General features: G+C 39.9%; 1 protein-coding gene across 8 annotated transcripts in view; it reads right to left on the bottom strand.

Moving 5' to 3' along the window:
- The window catches only part of KCNIP1 (potassium voltage-gated channel interacting protein 1), a 420,579-nt gene that overhangs the window by 10,361 nt on the left and 387,207 nt on the right, over positions 1-23,011 (bottom strand). For all 8 annotated transcript variants that reach the window (XM_072873237.1, XM_072873232.1, XM_072873235.1 and 5 more), the window contains 3 exons: positions 13,050-13,174; positions 4,148-4,217; positions 1,202-1,272 (listed from right to left, as the gene is read on the bottom strand). In XM_072873237.1, the coding sequence (XP_072729338.1) occupies positions 1,202-1,272; positions 4,148-4,217; positions 13,050-13,151 (243 nt within the window). In that variant the 5' untranslated portion in view covers positions 13,152-13,174. The remainder of the gene's footprint in view (positions 1-1,201; positions 1,273-4,147; positions 4,218-13,049; positions 13,175-23,011) is intronic.

The following is a 23,011-nucleotide window of genomic DNA, read 5'->3' as shown; positions in this document are numbered from 1 at the left end:
CCAATAACTTTGATTTATTGTTTATACTGCACAAGGGCTCAAGGCACTGTAAGTAGCATCGCTACAGGGATTTATTGGTATAGGTGGAGCTTCAAGCTAACAGAGCTATACAGTTCCTGATACCTCATTTAATGTACTTACTCCTTCCTATGTTATCTCCATTAGCTCTGCATGGGGCAGTGCATCACTTTTAGAAACCTTTGCTCCTTTTTCCCAAGGCTCAGAGGATTTTGAATTTGCTGAACAATACAAAAAAGGGGGCAAAATGCTTATGTTTGACAACCACTAGAGACACAGGTTTGCCAGGAAGGAAAGCTCAGCACTTTTTTTTTTTTTTTTTTTAAATAAATACTTACCTAAGCATTTTGCTGTGTCTTAGCCTGTTTAGGTTTCTGGAAGTCTCTAACTACTGAGTAGCTGCCATATACAAAACTCCCACTGCAGCTGTCGCTGCATACACACACATATACTTATGGTAACATTCCCATTTTACATTTGATAAATGAACTAATTTCTCAGTCCTACCTGGAAATTACTGGAATTCTTAGCCATTTGATGGCAAAGGCAAGATTGCCTATGATTTCTAGTTTTTTTGATCACAGTAAACTGTCTTCAAAATTATTAAGTTCATCCTCCACAGGCATATAACTTAACACATCCTTTTGCTGCACTCCCACTATGAGTGTGAGCCTGAAGGATCACTATTTGTAGCCACAGCAACAAGCCTTTTAGTTAAAGGGTGGATTTGGTTTCCCTAGGAACGAAGTACCTGAGATGGTTGTTCAATATATCAAATAAGCTAAAAAACCCCTATATTCCAGGAACATACAAATGTAACCCTGCAATGCATGATGACTGAAGACGACACACGATGTACTGGCTTTTCTTTGACATCCAATTATCTGTGCAAATCCCTGGACTGGACTATCCTCAACCTCTCCTCTCTGCTACATAAATCTCTGCACTTTCTCCCCATGGTACTGAATAACATGATCTATATGTTTCTTTAGTGAAAGGAAACATGCAACTCCATCTGCATAAACTAAAGTGAACCAGATTTTAAAATATCAGCTGATTTTAGACTGAAACCTCTAACCCATAATCCAACAAGTCCTACTAGTTTACAATGAAGAACGGATGGAAAAGCTTAAAAACACAAAACTGAGAAAGAGGCATCAAAAGGAGGATGCAAAACAATTACCTCAAACTTCACGGAGCCATTTTGTGCAGTGTCAAATGCATTAAAGAGATAATGTGCATACATGCTAGCATCTGAAAAACACAAAGGGCACCGATTGGTACAACAGTTCATTATACACTAATGGCTCTAAACAACATTCATAACCTTATTTTCCTTTTGTATAAAAAACAACCTTGTAGCACTGCCAAATATTCTATGAACTATATGTTAACATGGACTTGCATACTCCCCACACCCTCCCTTAAAACAGCCTTGAAATACAGAAGCTTTTATTACAGTAGAAATGATCTGGATTATGGGGCTGTACTTGAAAGAATGAGCAAAAAAAACTTCCCAAGAGTGTCTCTGGGACAAATGGAGTATTAGCTCTGGTGGGAAATGCAGCAAAAGCACCAAAGAGTGATTGCAGCATGTGTGCTTCCTTTCTCTACCTTTTGCTTTGTGGGAGATACAGCAGAGATCCTCAGGGACTGTCCAACTTCAGAAGGGTCTAGTTCCAGTAACTGGAGTTTGGCCCATGACTGTTAAAGAGCAATCTCATCTGAGGCATATTTTTGTCCTTTTGAATCTTAAACTGCTGGTTTTAGAAAATCTTTTCTATTGAGAAGAACAGTTTCTATGGCCACGTGAAGGATGGCTGTTAACTGGGAAAAACAGTAATGGTATGCAGAAAAAAATCAAATAGGTGTATGACCTTACGACCTTCACTGGCCCGTTCGCTGCTCTGGAGGCAATTCACACTGTTCTCTGTATCACTAGAGCCCAACTTTTCAAGATGGAAGCAAATGACATTAAATTTCCTTAATTATTTCATTGCTATTCTAGCAGCCATGCACTTTTTTGTCCCTTCTACTCTTTGCCTCTAGCACATAGCATTAGTCAAGCCTGAGTCTTCATACTCAATGTACGGGTATTCAGGTGAAGCCTGGTGCCCTGTGCTAGGCAGGCAGTCAAGTGGAATGACCCAGCATCTCTTTACTGTGATCTCTATGAAATTATTAAAATATTTTCACATTATTCAAATGCAGGAAAGCATAACAGTGTGCAGAAAAATCAAATACTTAAGTTACTGTCATCCATAACGATAGAACACACCGGACTGTAGGAAAAAAAAAAATCATCTACTACATTTTTAAGAGAAGGATTCTGAAATAAAATAGCTCCAGAAGAATACCATCGACTTACTTATGGGACAGTCCTACTAAAAACTAATTAAGCTAAACTAAACTATGAACTAAAAATATTAAACTAGAGGTCTTATTTCAATAGAGTATGATGTACATTAAGAAATACTAGATCACTAGTATCATTTGATGACAGATTAGCAAAAATGAAAACCTGTCAAGGATAGGAGCCTTATGTAACAAAAATATCACAAGCCTGGAATGACACTGCACGAAGTTTTTGTAATTCAGAGGTACTTTACTACCTCTGGGATGTACAAGTTTATCTGTACAGAGTGCCATAAAAGTGAAAAAATCTCTGAGGAATCTCAATTCTCACAATTTATGATGCTAAGGTTATACAAACAGTTTGGAAACCAAGTGAAAGAAAACAGTATAAAATACAAAATCACATCTGCCATTAAACTGATTTATTATTAAGCATGGTTGTACTACCATCATCATTAACCAAGGGAGAATCACATTTCAAGGGAATGGGACAGAAAAAAACCTGAAAAGGCAAGTCTTTGTCAAACTCAGTAGAAGGGAAGAAATTTATCTATCCATGAAAAGATGAAGTTTCTGTGCCTGATTGTTTTTCACAAATGGGAAGGAAGGAGTCACCTAAGGTGTGTCACTTAAAGGAGTTAGTGCAGTTACTTGGGGTAACGAGTTCCTTGGACTTACTGGAACTTAGGTTGAAAACACAAAACACATCCAGAAATATATTAAGATTATAAATACTTAAAAATTTGCATATTTGTTAAAAAAATAAATAGACTTGTTGCTTTTTATAACAAAAACAAAAGCAACCACAATAGGAAATTATGAAGTCCATACTGAAATTTAATGTAAACTTTTTATAGGTGTACATCTTTGAGGTCACATGCCTTGTAAAACATAAGCAAAGTGTGTTTTATCTTCACATTTAGTTGAAAAACCACTTGTTAATGACCTTCTTAAAGTAAATGCACATGCGCACACACACACTCTTGCAGAAACTTCAGTCATCATTCCACAATGAGTGTATTCTGCAGCTACTACAGACTGGAATATATTCAGAAAGCCTCAACTACTGAATCTTTTACTAAAAAGCCACTTAAACCCATGACTCATTTCTTTCAATTTGAGAACAGTATCCCCACAGAACATATCCCGTTAGAAGTACATATAGATTCTTGATGTTTTCAAAAGGCAAGAACATACATTATTTGACAGGTTTAACACAATACTTTAATATTCCAATACATGACACAACCTTATCTTAGTCACACAAACACCAAAAATGATCATTTCAGGTAGCGAGGAGTTCACACATCAACTAAGAACTGCTTTAAGAATTTTAGGGAAGTTTTGATTAATTTGCAGGCCAAAATGAGGTCTGTGACTTTTCTGTGCTAGATACTACATGCACAGCAGTCCAACAGCAGGGAAGCAAAAAACACACTGAGGGGAAGTGATTTGGCTTTCTGCCATCCAGAAAGTCAGTACAAAAAAAAAGCTTCAATCCCCAGTTTCTATTTTGGACTTGGGGAATAAAGAGCTGACAAGTAGGGGCAATCTTTAATGTGGGTTTGTCTATATTCTTGTGAAATAACTGTTCAAAGGGCCTAACTTAATTTTATTACCTTGATGTTTGTGTTTCTGTTTAAGATCCTGCAGAGCTCAAGCTCAATTCACATTTCTTGTACAGATTATCTGAAGTAGTTTTGCAGGCAGCTGGCAGTAATGAATGTTAAGGCATGCTTCAATAAAGCTGACAGATGCAAAGTACTCCACTTACCTCCATGAGGAAAAAACTGTGCATAGATCTGTTTGAATGTCTCTTCATTAACAACCCCACTAGGACATTCCTGTTGGAAAACCAAAAAAGACGAAAAAAAAGTAAAGAAAAACCCCCAGCTCTGTAAAGGTTCATTTGCAAAACTCTACAAGTCCAAAGAGAGCAATTAAACAAATCACATTCCTGTTCTCACAGTGCTCTGGATGCACAGACTGTACAGCTGAAGAAATTAAAATAATTCAGACTGCAATTTCATCTTAAGCATCTCATAGACTTGGTTCACCATTATTAACATTTCTAACTGTTTTCAGCAGTGTTTAATCGCTGTTTTATACAACAACCTAGAAATGCAGCTCATGCCTTCTGTCATATGAAGCTTTCATCTAATAATCACAAATAATGTTAGTGCCAGCTAACACTTCCCTGTCCAATGCCTCCACATATACGAATTCATTAATCCTCAGCCGAAGACTATAGCCAGATACCTGACACCAGCTCCATGGAGGCTAATGGTACATACTACACTCGTAAGTCCTCACAAACAAGCGTTAGTATCAGGCTGAAAAAGATTAGGTCATTTTAACCTGTTTATCCACTCAGTCTCCTGTAAACTTCTGAGAAACCAGACTGTGCCCATGCAAATTTTCTAACCTGGCAACCTGTGGGGTTATTTTAGAATTAAAGAATAAATTTAGAATAAATTTTAGACTTACTAGAATGTAAGGCATTTCATTTCACTTGTGGTTGCTTTAAGTAAGGGCAAACACTTGGGAAGAGAGTGACAGATTTTCTGCCCTGAACTTCCTGACCTGCTAACTAGCCCCACAGGGCAGCATTCAGGAAGGGAAAAGGGGATCCCTGCCTAGAGGGCTTGCACTTGCTCTGCTACAGCCGAGCAAAATCCAAGCCATTATGGTAGTTTGGGGTAGGAGGTGCTTCCTGGGCATGTTTGGAGAGTCTGGACAGCATCTGTGAAAAGGGAGATGTAGCAGGTATGGGGAACTGGGCTCCCACGTGCTTTACCCTGTAAGTGACATCTGAACCGAGGACTCAGATCTTACCCACCAGGATGTGGGACCACAGGCAATGGAAGAGGCAGGTGAAAAATGGCACAAGAGCTGTCTCTGTTTTGTGAATCCTGTTTCCTAACTTTCAACTCTTTTTTTAAAACTTAAATTACTTGGACAATTCAAGTAAAATTCAAGAGCAAGTTTAGCTTAACTATGGTGCTTTACCACCCCCCCCAACAGCTCAGTGCTGTTATAACACATGTTCACGTATCACAGAGAGCCTCAGGCATTGCTATCTAGGTGAAGTTTTCAATTATATAGAATATTTCCCAGTCGATGATGCTCTTCCTCACAGATTTGCCTATCAACCAATTTTGAAAACTAAAACAGAGCAAAACAATAACATAACCATGGCACTGATCCTTTTTCACAGAGCACAGAATTAGGTACAGAAAAGTCAGCTTTCTCCCACATTCGGAAATACCAACTGGCAGAGACACTGTGGGTCTGTCCCCTGCTGCAGGCATTTGAACCCCTTCACAGAAATTTAAGCTCCTCAGCCCCAGCTGAGGCAGTGTGTCACATGGAGGGAAGAGGGAGCAAGAGCACTGCTACTCCTGATACTGAAGATGGATTATATGAGTAGGTTAACTCAGAATCTCTCATGAAACCGGTGCGTATATCTTGGTTTGATGCTTATGATTAAGCTGAAGGCCAGATTTGGGATCAAAAAAGTTCATCAGTTACTGGCAGTGTACTCACCCCATGCCTTCCTCTTTCTGTGTCATACTATGATTGCTGTCCCATTTTAATACAAGTGTTTAATAACACTTCAGGAAGTAGTTTCACAGATCTACAGTCCTTTGCACAAGGAATCACCAGCTTTCAGTTTTTGGAACCTGACTCCTACTACCTTGCCTGATAGCCCTGAATTCCTGCATAGAGAGAGCGAGCAAACAGTTGATCCCAATGCTTTTTCTACCTGCCACTTGTGATTTTGTAGATCTTCTCTTTGTTATCTCTTTTCTAGGCTGAAGCATCCCACCCTGAGAAGCATGGAAGACACTGAGCATCCTTTGACCATCCCTTCTCTGCATCTTTGTATTTCCACCGTACCCTTTTTGAGACAGCAGCCCAGGACTGCAAGCCACATTCGAGATGCTGGTACATCATTCATTCATCCTGCAGCATAATGGTGTTCTCTCCATGTTTCTATGTTATTTTCCTAATAAATCCTAATTGGAATTATTGGAGAAATGGGATAGAAGCTGTTTTTCAGATCTTTTCAATAATGCTAAGGCTAATCCAGTCTGTCGGATAACCCTGGCTAGTTTTCAGGCAGTGTATGACATTTTCCTCCTGGATTTACCTTCTAAAGTAATGGAAATTTCATTTAAGAGTTCATTGTTCTACACTAACACATCTAGGAGGGCCATGCCTCTGTGCAGACTGAGATGTTGTGGTACCACAAGCAAGCTTGGGGATGAACAGAAATGAGTTTGAAAGAGCACAGAGCTGCACAGCCTTTACATCCAAACACACTACTGCCACATTACGCTACCTGGAATACGCCTGCTATACCACATGATGCTGTTGAGGTGGAAAGCCCCTAATCTCCCTATAATTCTGTGTTTAGCCTGGACTTCATTAAAGAGCAGGCTTGGGAGTGTGTGCCATGGCCCTAGGTAGGTTTGCAAAGAAAGGCAGAAGCCAGTACTGCTCTAGTTACTCACTACTGGCAGCCTGGGACTGCCATAGATGCATACACTCACTGCCTGTTACACTCCACTCTGCAGATCCAAGACAGACAAATGCTTATTCTGGTAGCATTACAGGTTGTTGAATTTGAGATGAGTAAACTTAGGAAGTCTAAGAAAATCCCTTTGAATTGGTGACACAAAAAGCTGGAGTAAGATTCAAGTTATTTATTGATGAGTTCTTTAGACTTATTTATTGAGGAGTTCTTTAGATACCTTTTAAGAACAAGAAGGACTTTGACAAGAAATTCTTCCACCATGAAAAGCCTATAAAGGTAAAAAGGCATTTTTTTCAAGCCTCTGATCTGCCAGCTTCACCTGCTGCTGATGTGCATTCATTAACCATGGAAAAGGACAGAATGAACAAGAGAAATCACTTTATCCTGTGCAAGTCACGGAAGGAGAGCAAGGAGGGGTACTTCAGGAGACATCAGAGGCAGTTTCTTAATCACAAACCTGTTCGTTATTGAAGTTAGGGTGATTAGATCTGAGTTCCTTCCTCCAATGCAGAAGAAATCCTGTTGTCTTCTACCCGCTATTTGGGTAGAAAACCATCAGTGATTTGGGATAGATTTGAGCTAAATAAAGGATAATTTGTTGCTTGAAAAGTCCTAAAATTATCTTTTACTCTATGTCTTCATGTCCTGACAACTGTCCTTCCACTGGTTATGTTTAAGTGTCCCAAATAAAACCCAAACCTAGCACTGTGGTCTTGATCTCGCTGGGGCTACCCCTTCTCCGGCGTCAGTGTCCAAGGCTTGTTCCACAGCAAGAGGATGAAAAGACTAACTGGACTATCTAAAGCCAGTGGCTGCAGGACCAGACCTTGGGTTTTTATTTACAGACGAAACTTGCAAAACTTTCTAATTCTGTATGGCAAAACTCCTGGTTAGATGAGTACCCTCAAAATGTTCCAAAGCTCCTAATAAAACAGCCATTGCTTGGTTTCTTTGTCATGAGAAATGTGGTTACTTTTTCATCTATCGTGCCACTTCTAATAAGCTAGAAATCTTTAAAAGAAGAGTAATTAATAGAAGGTAATAGCGACCATCAAAAGTATTCTCCCAAAGTTCATGTTTCCTAAAGCTTGTAATTTAATGTACATTAAATAAATAATCTGATATTTATTTATGGTATCTTTTAATCATAGATCAGACTAAGTACCTATCAACAGCCATTCTTGGGTAGAAATTTTCTCTTGGTCACTGGAGTGCTGCTACTCCAAGATCCACACTGGGTCTTTGCAGAACTTCTGAGTATTTGACCAAATTGTCATTCTTTTTAAAACCAAACCTAGCACAGCACCTAACCATCCTTTCCAGCAGAGTGCTACTGGCCAAACACACAAAGTGAAGATGTATTTCTTTCTCTCATCTTGATAAATACAACTATTATCTTCACTAAGAACCATCACTTCACATGCTTAAAGATAGTTTATAAATGTAGGGACTGTTCATTATTTTCTCTATACTTTCTATAACGCTGTATTAATAGCCCTTGTTTACTAAGAGCCCCAGCCCACCACTAGCAACCCTGAGAACGAAGTTTAAGTCTGCGAAGGGCAGGCACAGAGGAGAAGCTGCTGCTGCAGGCACTCTCCTCGCAGAGGCAAAGTCTCCTGTAGCAGTTTTGGCCATTGTGCCTGATTAAATTTTCTGAATTTCCACATGATCCTTATTGCTTCTGATGCTCCATCTGGAAATCGAATGAAAGTTTGCATCAAACCTCCAGGATTGCTAGGGAGAGGCAGCGCTGACACTGATCAGCCTGTTTAGCTCTCTATAACTGGATTGCTTTCAGACACATATGCTAGTACCAATTCATTTGCACTTAATTGATCACAATTTTGTTTTTATAAGAGTCAAATAATGCTCAAGAGGCCTCATTAGTGCTACAGTATGACTTAATACAGCTGACTCAAAAGAAATCTCTCTTGTGAAAAGGAGCAGGTAAGCTTAGTGTCAGTTTAAATTCCACTGAAGACAAAGGTTTACTCATTCAAGAAAAATTTCCTGGCAGTATGAAAAAGCACCGTCCTTCACCATAACATTCGTAAGGCCTTCCTTCGATGGCAGGGGGTTAGATTTCAGGTAAACACCTCTCATTTCTTTAACCTATGAATTCTTTTAAAATGTCCATCAAGAACAGTGAGCATTTTTTTGTATTGTTGTCAAGCACATAAACAACTCCTCGTTTTCAAAAAGCTAACTATTGAGCATTGGCATTGACAGCATGAGTCATGTATATGAATCTACACTCTCAGACTTCATTTAAAATACTAAACCACAAAGGAGCTGAATCCACATTAAAAAAAAAATAAAAATAAAAAAATAAAACAAAAGTTGCACTTGCTGTTCTTTCTTCTGCTGGAATCAGAAATTAACTTCATTGATTGCTTTCAAAGATGTGCAATGCGGACAAGCAGGGATCAGCAGCAGAACTGAAGTCGGGCTAAACATAAGTTGCCCATCAGACTGTTCTCAGCTAACTTGGCCAGAACATGAAAAGGAGTACTCAGGGGGTCATATTTGGCTAAACCAGAGGTATTAAGTTAGCTGCCCACAGACAGACTCTAACATATTCTCCTTCAAGATCCACAGTCCAGATTTGCATCTCTAAGCATTCACACATCCCATGTATTTTGTTGCTCTTACTATGTTCTCCCAATTTGGAGATATTTTGGGGATTATTAAAGTATCAGAACATTTCTACTTTGCTCATACTGCTTGCTTTAGTCTCCAAAAGTCTGATTTGTTACAGATGATTACATCTTATACTACACTCCATTACAGATTTGCTAAAATATTCACACTAAAGCAAGGTAAGAATGTCTCCAACAGCCCCTCACTTATTTGGGTTGTCCGTTTTCTGATTTAGAATTAGAAAATTATCCCTTGCAGCTAACAACCATTTCCCCTAACAGCACAGAACCCCCCCGAACCGAGAAAAAAATCCCATAAAAATGCCAATCCTTTTAAATCCATGCATTCCATTCCAAAGAATGTAAGTCATTAGAAACATGGTCTAAATGGGAGGTCTAAATTGAATTACTGAGCTCAAACCTCTGTCATTGTTGGTCACTTCATTAGTCATCAATTTAAAGCTTGAAAATAGTTTCTCATTCTCCTCCCTCCCGTTCCATAAGTGTTACCCAAACTTTACTCCTCTGGGGAGTGGAAACTTTCTTCTAATTCCAGCCTATACCTATTCATGGCCATTTTGTTCCTGTGCTGATATTGTCTTTCAGCTCAAACAATTCTCTCTCCTGATGTATATGTATATTTTATTTTGTTAAGCTAACCCAAGGCAAGGTCCACCAGACGTTGTGCTGGTTTTTGCCATCTCTGTTACCTTGCTTTTGCAGAACCACAGCCAAAGCAATCAGGCCAAATGCTTGTGTTACTCTGGCTCCAGCCTGACAGCAGCTAATTCCAAGATGCAAAATACACTATTCCGCATAATGCAGAATGTGCCTTGGGGACAGAGATAACTGCTAAGATAAAAGTGAACTTTTGGGCTTGGCATCAAGAGGTGTTGGACAACAGCACCCTTCCACAACTTGAAAAGAAAGCTTAAGTCAAAGAGAGAGGGGACATTTGGCCAGGCAGCAAGGCCACTGGCCTGGTTAGTGTGCCGTGCTTCTCTGGAGTGGCAAAGGATCTGAATTTGGTGGAAGCCTCTGTCAGTCTGGTGCAGAAACACCAGACCTGACCAGTGACACACTGGGAAGAGACTGGGAAGGTTTGGAGGGAGTGGGGAAACAGATTTCAGAGATGAAGAAAGAACAGGAATAAAAATACTGAGAATTAGGACCCTGGTCAGCTGGGACACTAGTCTGGAGGCTACCCCAGGCTGTGCTGAACTGCCTTTGGCCGAACACCAGCCACGTTCATGAACACCCAACCTTCAGCTCCTGTGACTGCAGCCAGGCTGAGCAGGGCCTCATTCCCTCCATGTCCCTTACAAGTGCCTGTAAATGGCCCTATGATAATCCAGGTGTTGCCTCATGATTAAACAGGATTCTGTGCAATCACTAAGGGCAAGCAGTAAGTACAAGCCAGAGAGGAAATTGACTGTATTCCTATCCCACAGGGATTTTGAATCTCCAGATGGCACTGTAACATCATCCCAAAAAGCAGACGGTTCAGTACAATAGCAAATATGGTAACAGCTGAGTTAGTTTGCCTGCTGTGCATAATTACTCATCCCATTGAAACCATGATTTACAGGCTACAAATGCTAAAGCTGCCCTTTCATTTCAATTTAAACCTTAGATATTAAAGCTTCATGCATATTGTGTGCATAGCAGCTGGAGGAAAACAGACTGCTTTGTCCTAACAACCTGATATAAAGCAAGATCTTGCCAGCGCTGCCAATTAATACCAAGACCTTCAGCGAGGTCTTATGAAAGGGTTTAGGTCACAAGTTAAATGCACTTGTCTATCATTACTCTTGGAGATAATGCCTCTGTACTGCAAAGCGATAGAAAAATTGGAAGGGGCAAGAAGTAAATGTCAGATCTGCTGAGAGAGTTGCAAGGCTGCCTCTCTGTTTTGCATTGTAGCTGCCGACACAGCCAGCTCCTCCTCTCAGCATGGAGCAGTGCTCTCCCAGGCAGGATTCCCACCAAACGCAGCAATACACAAGGCGTTTCAGAGGTCTTAGCAAAACACAGCAGCTAAGAACTCTCTGAGTTTAGTCTCCCACTGTAGGCAATCATGTCATATTGTACGTTAACTTGTCAAGCTCTGTCTCAAAAGCTGTATGATTTCTTGCTGACTGACTAAAGCATGAAGAGATTTCAGAATATCAGTCTTCAGTGGTTGGAAAACTTCACACATGAAATGACCTCCTATGTGCAGCAAAGGCTGTACAAATACAACACATGCACCAAACAGAAAAATATAGAAAGCTGAGCTATGCCTTGGCCCACTTCAGTGAGTGGTGAAATAAAGGATGAAATGACCACACTCCTTGGAGAAGTCAAGTATACACTGGAGATGCAATTCAATCAAATTTCAAGAATCTGTCAAAAAGAAAGGCCCTTCTCAATGTCCAGCAGGTTTCCCTCAACACTGCCTCTATTTAAGGTAGCTCAGCTTTCTTTTGGCAAGTTTTTACCCAATAGACTTGACTTCCTCTTTCCAAGAAATTTCAGCATTTCACTGTGACAGTAGCTGAAATGCTGGAGCTGTCCTGCAAGACGACTTAAAAACCACACTGTGTTTACTGAGCTAGCTCGATACTGATCTATTAATCATCATAAGAACATCAGCTGGCACAAACCACCTGGGTGACTAAATCCAGACCCTCAGGCAACCACGTAATGAGCATTCATTCTTCAAGGTCCATAAAACATCTGCTCCGTGTAGCCTCAAAATTCCCTATCTGTTTCTATTTATTATGATGAGTCCCTAAGAGGCAGCAGGAGGTGACCTAGAAGCTGAGGCTCGCAGAACCGCAGACTCCCTGCTACCAGGGAGAGTATGGCTGGAACGGTGGTTCACAAAGACAAGCATGGTGCTGTTCTGTGCACGCAGTCATGCCAACTGGCACGTTTCCTGCTTTCACCTAAATCTGTAGCCTCTCTCTTGTCTCCTCAGTCTTGATATCCGTTTAATTTTGATTTCTTTTTGGCTCCTGCCACTCCAGCCTTATTCCCTACTTACACCGAACCTTATAGTCCTAATGTGCTCTAATAACATTCTACTACAAGAGCAAGATTTCTCCAGCTAGAGAAAGGATAAAAAAGCATCCTGGGTAGCTAATCACAAGCAAACAGTACCACTCATATTTGAGCATGAAGAACGGACAGCAAGAATTAAATAAGTAACCATAAAAACATTTTCCAGTTATCTTGAAGTACTGGCACAGTTAAGGAAATTGCATTGTGCTTACTAACATTTGGGGAACAAATTTAATGAGAGTATTATGTGCTGAATATTCATCCAAACCCAGTTTTAGGCAGATTACAGTGTCATAAATATTAGATGGAGAGGCAGATTGTGCTCATTTTGCTGTGGTAGGGGAGATCTAGCACAAAACTCCTAATCTTTAGCAGGGGAATGATACAAAAAGCAGCTGAGCAGTTGAGGCTGGTGGGGACACACATATTAGACTTGGTATTGTTCTTACATTTTTAAATCCTCTGTAAAGCACTTGAAGTTCTCTTTTAGTGAAATTGGTTTGTGCTTCAAGCTGTTCCAGTCCTTCGGGTCTATGGCACACCGTAGTCATTTCTAATTCATCTTCAATTTTATCTGAAAGACAAGACAGGAAGATATTTATTTTGGTTGTTACCTTTGCTCTATTAACATGATGGATAGGACAGACTGGATTTCAAGAATAATAGAGAAAAAAGAAACCACCAACAGAACTGATCTGTATAACTGTTTTCAACCTCTTGAAAGCAAAATAAAAGCTACACGAGTAAAGCAATAGCTCATATTTCTTACTGGGCTGCCAATTAGCTCCCCATTCACAAAGGCAAAACTGGTGGTGAGAACAGAAGGGTAGGCAGCAGATACGTTGCTCCAAAAGGCAACACCAGATATTTCTTATCTAAATATTGAAACAGCATGGAAGAATAGGCCTTTCAAAGTACTAGCTTTAAAAAAAGCTGTGCAAATATAAGTGAGAGAGCAGACATGCTTAAGCATATTAGACAATGACATTATACTGAGGGTAAACAGTGAGGGTAACTCTTCTGTGTGCTAACCAAAAGGCTTGCTACAAAGACACTAAAGGTCACTTTAATCCTAGGAGAAATTCAAATGATGTCCACAGTTGCTGAATCTGTAATGAATCAAGCCTGCATTTGCAGAGACTTTTTTGGGAAAACAGATAAGCAATGAAAAATACTTTATGTGCATTTTATTCAAGAGATCGGTCTCCCAACAAGGAAGAAAAGTACTCGAGACATATCACATCCTGTATTACTGTAATCTCACCTCTTTTTTGATGCATGTTTTTACCTGTCAAGTCCATTTCCCCAGCAGTATAAGTAATGCCCAAATATATACAGATGCTGAGTGTAAGTCAATTTAAGATTCTTTAAACTTCAAGGACCAGATGCAGGTTTCAGCTGACATGAAAATCCCATCTACATCCAGAAGCTGGTTGGCATAAAAGCTAACACTCCCCTTATTATCAAAACTGCACAACTTTTGCCCTGTAAACATGTTTTAGGTTATTGGGCTCAAGTATAATATAGTAATTCCTGCTGAAAGACAAGGATTTCACAAGAAATGTGCAAGGAAATAAGAGTCACTCTGAATAGAGGAAAGGTATGAATTCAGAGCAGACTGGCTCAGTGAAAGAACAGACCAGAATAAAGCTATCTTTTCATAAGTTAATTAATTCTGTACATATATATGAAGGTTATTAAGGGAGGACACACATAAGTGAGCGATAATGGTTAATTAACATTAGTTCATTGTTTCAGTACTAAGAAATCAGTTTGAATATTGGTGAATTCAGGATGAGCCATCCTCCTAATCCTCTCTTTGGAGTTTCAGTCAGCATTTGTGGGGCTTGAGCCGTGAAAATACATGCCTAAATACTGTGCTCAAGGTCCCTTGCACAGCAAGGGAATAAAGGTAAGAGACTGTAATAGCATGGGACAGGAGAGTATCACAACCATTTATGGTGCAGAAAAAAATTACTGAACACTGGCAAGTGGCCAGAAGAGGCCTGAAGGAGACACCTTCTCCACACAAAGAGAAAATGAAGAGTCTAGAAATTATAGCTCCTGTTAGAAGAAAGGACATGGAAAAGGATGTCTGCTACAGGAAAAAGAACAGATAATGTGAAATAAGGGGGGAAAGCCATTTTCTTTGAAAGAGAACATATACCACAGAATGAAGGAACGCAGAAGAAGCTGTAGAGAGAGAAAAAAGTGGGGAAGAAATTCCTTCAAATGAGGGAAGGGGAATGAGTGGTTGAAAAAAGGAGAGGAAATCCATTTACAAGGGAGCCAGGCTAGGGAGACTCATCACTAATCCATACATTGTATAGGAAATACCTTTTTGTTTACCTTTGGTTAACCATAAGTTACCTAAAACCCTTTACAAAATGCACATAACCCCAGACTCCTTCCCCTGCATTTCCCTGCTGTCCCCCACCCCAATGCAATAGGCAGTTTACACATGACCTTGATAGTTGTTTCAGTTTTCCATTGGGAGACATGCATTTTGTGCTGTGTAGTATATAAGCAGGTAAGGCTCTAAGCCTTTCTCCGCTCTGTAACCAGTTAAACATGCCCAGGTTTTCACTGACATTTCCTATTGATTGAGTCACCCTAAAGTTATTTAGAATTTCAGTCCATGTAAAATATAAGTGTAAGATACTGGCCATCTAGCCTTTATATCCTGTAATACAATTCAACGGGGGGTGGGGTGGGGGAGGAATCTATGCATCCTCATGTAAGTGGTGAGGCAAATGAGGGAAGCCAGCCTGTTGGATTACTCTCATACTTGGTTTTATTTACAGTCCTACAATGCGTCTGTTCACATGGTTTATACAGAGGCAGGAAAGATCCAGCTGAGAAAAGTCACACTGTCTGCAAAAGCATTTTAATATGACTAATTTTTTTGTGGGTATTTTATTTGCCATATATTTCTTAAGCAACTAGTTTTACAAATCACTTATTGGAATTTGTGTTAGTATTCTAAAAACCAAGTAATTAAAGAAAAAGGTCTCGCTCATGGAAGACTTGCTCTATAGCTCCATGATAGTTTTAAACAAAATCTGCAGAATTACAGCTTAAAACTCTTAGTTCTTTGGCTTATCCAGATGTCCTTTATATGAGCAGACCCAAAATTAGGGTATTGGAATTACTTTTTCAAAATATTCTTGAATAAAATATTACTTGGTGAACATTGTAATTTAATAATGATATATTGTCTTTTCACAATACTAGCCTCATTCAGTGAATCATTATTTCAAAAGACTGCAATTCATCTTCTTCAGCTTGTCCTACAAGAATAGGTTTTTCCAACAATCAGTTCATGAGCTGTGGTCCCACAGGGCAGATATTTCTATGTTAAAAATAAGCCAGATTATTGTTGTAGATTTGATTCTATTTCCCATGCTGAGAAATGTGTCTCTTTATAACAAACTGCAGAAAGGAAATTATGAAAAATTCTTCCCTTTCTAAGGGACACACTATTTTTTCTTTCCATTCTCTATTCCAGAACCAGCATTAATCTCTGCCTCTGAAGAGAATCTGATGGTTCCCTGTGGGTTAATCTTTTCATCTGCTTCCTCTTCCTTTCCCAAGGGAAATACTTTAAAACTGAGGAAAAAAAAACTTGTGAAGCTTTAGAGCTGGCCAAGGGGGCACTGAAAATGACACCAGACCAACAATTTTCCAGTAAACACACTCTAAAAATGGTAGAAATTGCTCCTTCAGTGGAACATGCCCTGATGCAACAGAGCAGCCCTGGGCATTTCTTGGAGCCTCACTGCAGAAAATAAATACAAGAAAGACTTACTAGGTCATTTTGTCTATCACTTGCCAACAGAGCTATTTCCCATGGTGTTTCATGCCAATATCTGTTTTAAAAGATAAAACTTATTTTAGGAGTAACTACTTCACATTAATAGGCCTCACAGATCAAACATTCCCTCCCTTGTGTTCATCAGATATTTACATTTAAACTTTTCTCAGTTGTCATCCCATATTCAAAGATTTCCCTCCAGCAACATCCCTGTTCATCCCTCCTCCCTTCCTGGCGAAAGCCCGCAGTGGGCGTAGCACAGACCTCAGAGCAGGGGGAGACCTGTAGCCGGAGACCTAAGGACGCAAACTGCTCTTCTGTGCAAATCTGTTGTTTCCAATTCAATAGTCCCCACCCCCCACAAAGATTTTTTTGTTATTATTTGTTTCCATTCAGTGTTTTCTTTTAAGTCAGCTCTTTTAAACTGTTTTCTTCCATTCTCTGACACCCTATAAATTAACCACAGTAACCTCAGTGGCAAAAAAGGAGATTGTCACTTCCTCATCTGCCCTTGCCTTTTACCATATATACTGTATTTCCTTTTATTTACATTTTCATTATCACACTGGCTCGGTCACTCCCAGCACTTCAGGGATGTCATTGTATGAAATACGAGCCCTTGCATTTATAAACACTGCAATTTTATTTAACTGAAGCTCACTTCATGGTAGCGAGTGCAAGCAGAAGTGTATTTACATAGATACACACATGCAAATTTAAAGTTTTATTAGCATGATGTTAAGATATTTTATCTAATGCCATGTTCTTCCTCAGTTTTGCCTTGTTTACAGCTTTCTGAACACCCTGAGAGATTTGAGCATGGCAAACAGGTATGCCATCAGTTTAAAGTTAATTTTCTTCTTCAGTTTGCAAGTGCACGAACAGACCTAGGGACTGATTGCAGACACTGCAAGGGATGTGCGTGGTCATGTCCACAGCTCAGGTGACATGTGTGACCAGCCACAGCAGATAAGATACAGCTGTTGCTTAGAGCAGCCCTTTTGAGCTGGAACTAAGCCCTGCCCTGCTCAGTGGAGATACCTGCCTCACGGTCTGGGTACCATACAGCTGATTAGTGAGCACTGCACCTTAGCAAATAGGTCCAAATTTATTATTCTGGATCTCAAAGCACTATTTTTTCTTTTTTGTTGTTGGGTTATATGTGCTTACCAATTAGGTGGACTCAGTAACTAAAGCAGGAGGTTTCTCCTGCTTGCATGTACTGATAAATGAGAATTCTTTTTTTTGTTGTTTGGTGGGTTTTGTTTTTTTGTTTGTTTGTTTGTTTTTTAGCTCCAGCACCTGTTGAAATCATCCCTGGATTAATCCCTTCCATGCCAGATGGCTGCAGCGAGTTGTGTCCTAGGCTGAAGATCACATGCACCATTTAGCTGGAGCAGAACATGCTTGTGCATTTGCTTAGCTGTTTTTCTTGCAATGTGTCCCAACTGGAGGAATGGGAAGTAGCACCTTCTGATTTAGAATTTGCCTCTGGCCATAGTTTTATGGCTGTTTTAATAGCAGGGTATGAAGTCTGGGTCTGGTAGAAGCATCTGGGGTAATCTCACTCCAAAGTAGGTCCAGGATATAATTATTACTTAATTTTGCATTTTCGTGCAAAACATCATCGCTATTTGCTTAGCCCATAGGATAGGCACATTTTGTATATCAGACAAAATAAATAGTGGCTTCACTTTACAAAGAAAAATAATCCTGACATATTTGCATGCACATGCATATTTTATGGATTGTTGCTAATGAAAGATACTGTATTTCATTTCTCTGCTGCTTGCTCAAAAACAGAGAATTAATTTTCATTAGAGTAGATCAATATTTTAACTGAATACACTTTGGAAATTACTTAACGAGGCTTGGTTTATACATCCTTTCATATTTCTTCTAATTTTACCTTTTGTTATCTTTAAAATTTGAAGATTTCCATACTTAAACTGCCTGCAAATGGCCCTGTGTTGCACTGCTGTAAACTTCGCTGAACAGAATTTGCATTTCTCTAAGTGATAAACTGGAGTAACTTAAACCTATTCATGTAAAAGCTGTCTTGTACATCTACATGCCTATGGACAAAATTGCTTCATCATTGAGGAAAACAGATTTTCAACCACAGCTAGGTACTTCTCTCCATGTCAGAACCAGGCAGAGGGACTCAGTCCTTCCCTTACCCATGGTAAAGACAAGAAATCTATTGATTTTGAAGGAAAACAAGCTGCTCCAATATTTCAGTTTTCCAGATCTTTCTGTTCCATTGGACACAGGCACATTTATCTGCCATGTTACGGAAAACATTGTTTCATTGTCAATTTATCTCAAAAATACATAGGTAACGTAAGGCACATCCAGGACAGCTACATGAACTAAGGCACTGCCCAAAAGGAGTTCCTAAATGTGCAACGCCCGATAGAGACCCAGTCAGTAACTTGCCAGCACTATGAGCAGAGGGCAGACTATGTGCCACAGTCAGCGCGGAAGTCAAGTCCTAAAATCCTCTGTTGACAGCACATCTTATAGTATTCACTTTAGCGACCTATTTCCATACAAAAACATCTAATCAATATTCTTCAGATCCAACAATCCTTTCCACAGAAGTGGAACAGATTAAGTTTGTCACAGACAACACCAAAGTTGTATTTGTGTGCTATAAAATAGGAAACAATTGTGTGTTATTTACCAGCTGCTTTCTTGGGTCTGGTTTTGAACAGTCATCGGGCCCAAATTTATTAACCTGCCTGTCCTTCCTCTTGCTGGCAGCTGCCTCTACACAAGCAACATCTTGCACAAAAGCACAGGGTTGGTTTCACTGGGCCAAACTCACTTGTGAAACACAAGAAACATCAAACACCTTTCCCACAGTGGCCACCTAAAAAATACTGCAGTGTTTCCAGCCCTCCAAGCTATGTGCCTGGCAAATGAGCTATAGTGATGCCTCATTATATCGTTAGGGCTGGCCAAGGACAACCCAAGGCCTAAAACATAGTTTAAAGGGAGGGTGAAAATTATGATTTTATAAAAATGCAAATGACCCTATCCCCTGCTTCCAAAGGCTGCAAGGTGAAACTCTGCAACACCAGGCTCCATGGCTAATGGGAGGATTTTGAAAACATACTGTTTATAATAAATTCACTTTTTGTTAAAGAAAAAAATCAAGATGCAAAATACAGCTAATGTGCCCAGTGTTAATTATAAAACTGACAAGTATTAGATGAAATGGGTAATTTTACAAATACAGCAGAAGAGGATTAAATTATGTGCAAGAATTATTAGACTGCATCTTATTTTTATTAAAAAAACACATTAGCTATATTTTAGGAGCAAGGACCTGAAGAAAAAGTTAACTCTAGTTTATCCACAACATCTTTTAAATTAATCTCCAGACAGAATACTTGCTTGGCCAGATTTCATAGAAAATAGAACCTGCCCGTGGGAAACCAATTGCAAATATTTGCAAATTTCATGAAGAGAAATAACTAAAGGCCTGAGTCCATAAATGCTCATTACAGCAGAAAGTGATGGGAATGGGAGTCAGGCAAGAGCTGCATTACTGATGCAGACTCCGTACACTGGCTTCAGCATTCCCTCCATTGGTGTAAGCAGAAGCTGTAGGAAATACTGCTTTTGTGAAGTCCTTTGAGGTCTGTGGTCCTTGGGGCAAAGGCAGGTACCAAGTACAGCTCCACTATCTGGAACCATCAAAAATATTTCTGTGCAGTTCCATGTGCTTCCACCAAGACAAAATCTAAGTGTTATCCTTTAAGCAACCCCATCTGGCAAATACAAATCAACAAGACTAACACAGCAGATAATGAGAATCCTGTGGACTTGTTCCTGCTGACATTCCCAGAATGACAGCTCAGATGGAACTCAAAAATGTATCTGCACATCTATGAATCCTAAAAAAGGGTTAACTAAAATTGGCTCATGGCAAACATCAATTAAAAAAATGGCACTAAGATACCTACTGAAGTATCAAATATTAAACACGTTTAATTGAACTTGAAGAGTCCTTTATTAATAAATTATTATTATTATTAATATAATTGCCTGGCTGGAGAGATCAATTTCCAAACCAAAGGGACTCTCCAGCCAATAAAACAAAAAGGAATTGATGTCTCCTTATCCACTCTCTTTTCCTGAAATGATTCTTTGACTCTTTCCGTTCCATTTTCACCACTAAATCTGCAACATCAAATCCATTATACAATTAGTCAAGCTTAACAAGGGTGTTCTGCCTGTGTGAACCTGGAACAACACCAGTTGCAGAGAAAAGCTACATGAAAACCCAACACTGAATAAAATTCTGAGATTAAAAAATGTAATAGAATTTTACGATTTCTTGGCTAATCCTTGCAATGATCTATGCAAAATGTCATGTATACTTTCCTCTGCCTCTATACTACTATAATTAGTTTCACAGTTGTACATAGAGAAACTAGAACAAGGTTATACTCTGAAAAAGGAGGTGCAGGAATAGTTTGAGGCCACGGGTGCCTCCAAAATGTCTTTCTGGCACACAACTAACATCACGTAAAATTATTTGAACGTGAACTACACAGCATCAAATTTTACTTTAAATGTTTCTGCAGACACTTATTAATTCTAGTCATCATTAGAAATAGCATTGCTTTAGCCATTCCCAGGGTAGGAGAAAGCAGGGTGTCCTTCCAGTGTACTGGACCTTACTTGGGACAGCATTTTATTTTCTATTTTCCTTGCGCATTCCCACCTGTCTGTAGCAACATTTATAAGGGAAACAACTTGTTAAAACAGGTGGAAATCCACTGAAAGACTGCTGGGTGCTTCTCTGCTTTTTCATGGGGATGCTGCAGAAAATGTGCTTTTGAGACAAGTGCTTTCCTCCAAGCAGCCATTCAAAGGTGAATTTGCAAATAAACCTCACTAGAAAGGTTAGAAAATTGCTTCATTTATGATTTTTGGAAAATTCCCACTGATACCATCTAAAAACTTCACACAGAGAGTTCCTGAACTGCTAAGAACTCAACTTAGCATGCCATGCAATAGAGCACTGCACAAACAGAAGGACTTGGAGGTTGAGTGGAAGCTCAACCTTCATCAGAGGGGACTCGGGTGCTCCCTAGGCTGCAGCTTTACCCAGGAACTGGGCAATTTTCAAGTACCTATAATTTTGTTTGCTGCCAGTGTGAAAATAAACTCAGCCAGGGGGACCTGTTTCCTGGCTTAAGAAAACTTTCACTACAAAAATTATATGACCAATAGAGTCAAACTGGTTTAAATTTTACCTCTCTGATACACGTAAAACCACCGGGCAGGGTCTAGAAAAAAGTAAGAAAAAAATTTAACAAAAAGAAAGTGACAACCATACACAACTTTGTCTTTTGTTAATTTTAACGTGACATTGGATAGGTTCTGCAAGTGCTGTGGGGTCCCCTTTTCCAGTGACTGTAAGACTGTTTCCAGGTGTATTTTACATGTTCTTTTGTCTGAATTGCCTCTTTCCCTTAGCCCAAGGGACAGGAAAGGAAGTCAGAGCTTGCTGTGCCCTGCATGGCCATGAAACTTAGGGCAGCATGTGAAGGGAAGCATGCACACAGTCATGCACCCATGCAAGCATTCATGCATACAGCAAGACAGCAATGCAGCAGTCATCCTAGCAACTCTGATAACAGATAAGGAGGACTTTGCATGCAATTTTTGAAGTCTGCTGAGGGGCAACAAGAGGGGCTACAGGCTTCTGCTTCCTCTCCACAGCTTAGCTCTTTGACAGCTGTAGAAATAAAGACATGATTAGTAAGGGTGAAGAAGTCTCAGGTGGTCTGAAAGCCTCTAAGTGGTGCTCTTTGCAGTCACTTCACTTGCAACATGGTCATTTTGTACTATCTTCACATCCCCTGGGAGAAAATTTCATTAGCAAATTAGGTTAAAAGTAAAAAAGAAAAAAAAAAAAATTAAAGATATGTATATGGCTTCTCATGGCATCGGTTTCTTTTTACTGGAGAACCGAGTACACAATATGACCTGCAATAACCTGCAAAAGGCACACGAGTTTTGGTCAGAATATTACTACCTGTGGCTCCCTAGCCCTACCTCCTGCCCAGGCAGCTCCTGCTCTCAGTCCATCTGGCATCACTCATTTCCTTCATTTCCATGTAATCTGTGCTTCCAGCTGCCCAAAGCTTCCTACACACCCTCTCACCACTCTATTGGCTCTACAGTACCTCACCTCCTGCTGCTGCTGCTGCCTGGGAAGCACCAGTGAGCCCACCTGGTTTCCTCTCATACACCAGCCAGCGCTTTTAGTCCCACAGATGGCGCATCTACGTGCCCCCAATGGACACTAGGATCAAGCAGGCACCGAAACTGAGCAATTCGCACTGCTGTGTGTTTGTCTGTAGAGGGGGTTACAGGAAAAGCAGTGTATGAAGACTGTCTAAGCTCACACTGCACGTGCTGCACCAGTCATTGTTTTTCTATGGGTAGACAAAGCCCCGAGACCTTGCTTTCCAGCTAAATCTTGCAGCAGCCCATCTCTGCAAAACCCCATGGTGACCCTGAGCAAGCTGTGACCAACTGTACCTGAAATCTTAAGGCCAAGAAATTCCACCA

This window comes from Ciconia boyciana, chromosome 9, assembly GCF_034638445.1.
Source record: "Ciconia boyciana chromosome 9, ASM3463844v1, whole genome shotgun sequence".
Lineage (NCBI taxonomy): Eukaryota > Metazoa > Chordata > Aves > Ciconiiformes > Ciconiidae > Ciconia > Ciconia boyciana.
The sequence above is the reverse complement of the archived record's forward strand: the minus strand, read 5'-3'. Positions and strand labels throughout refer to the sequence as shown.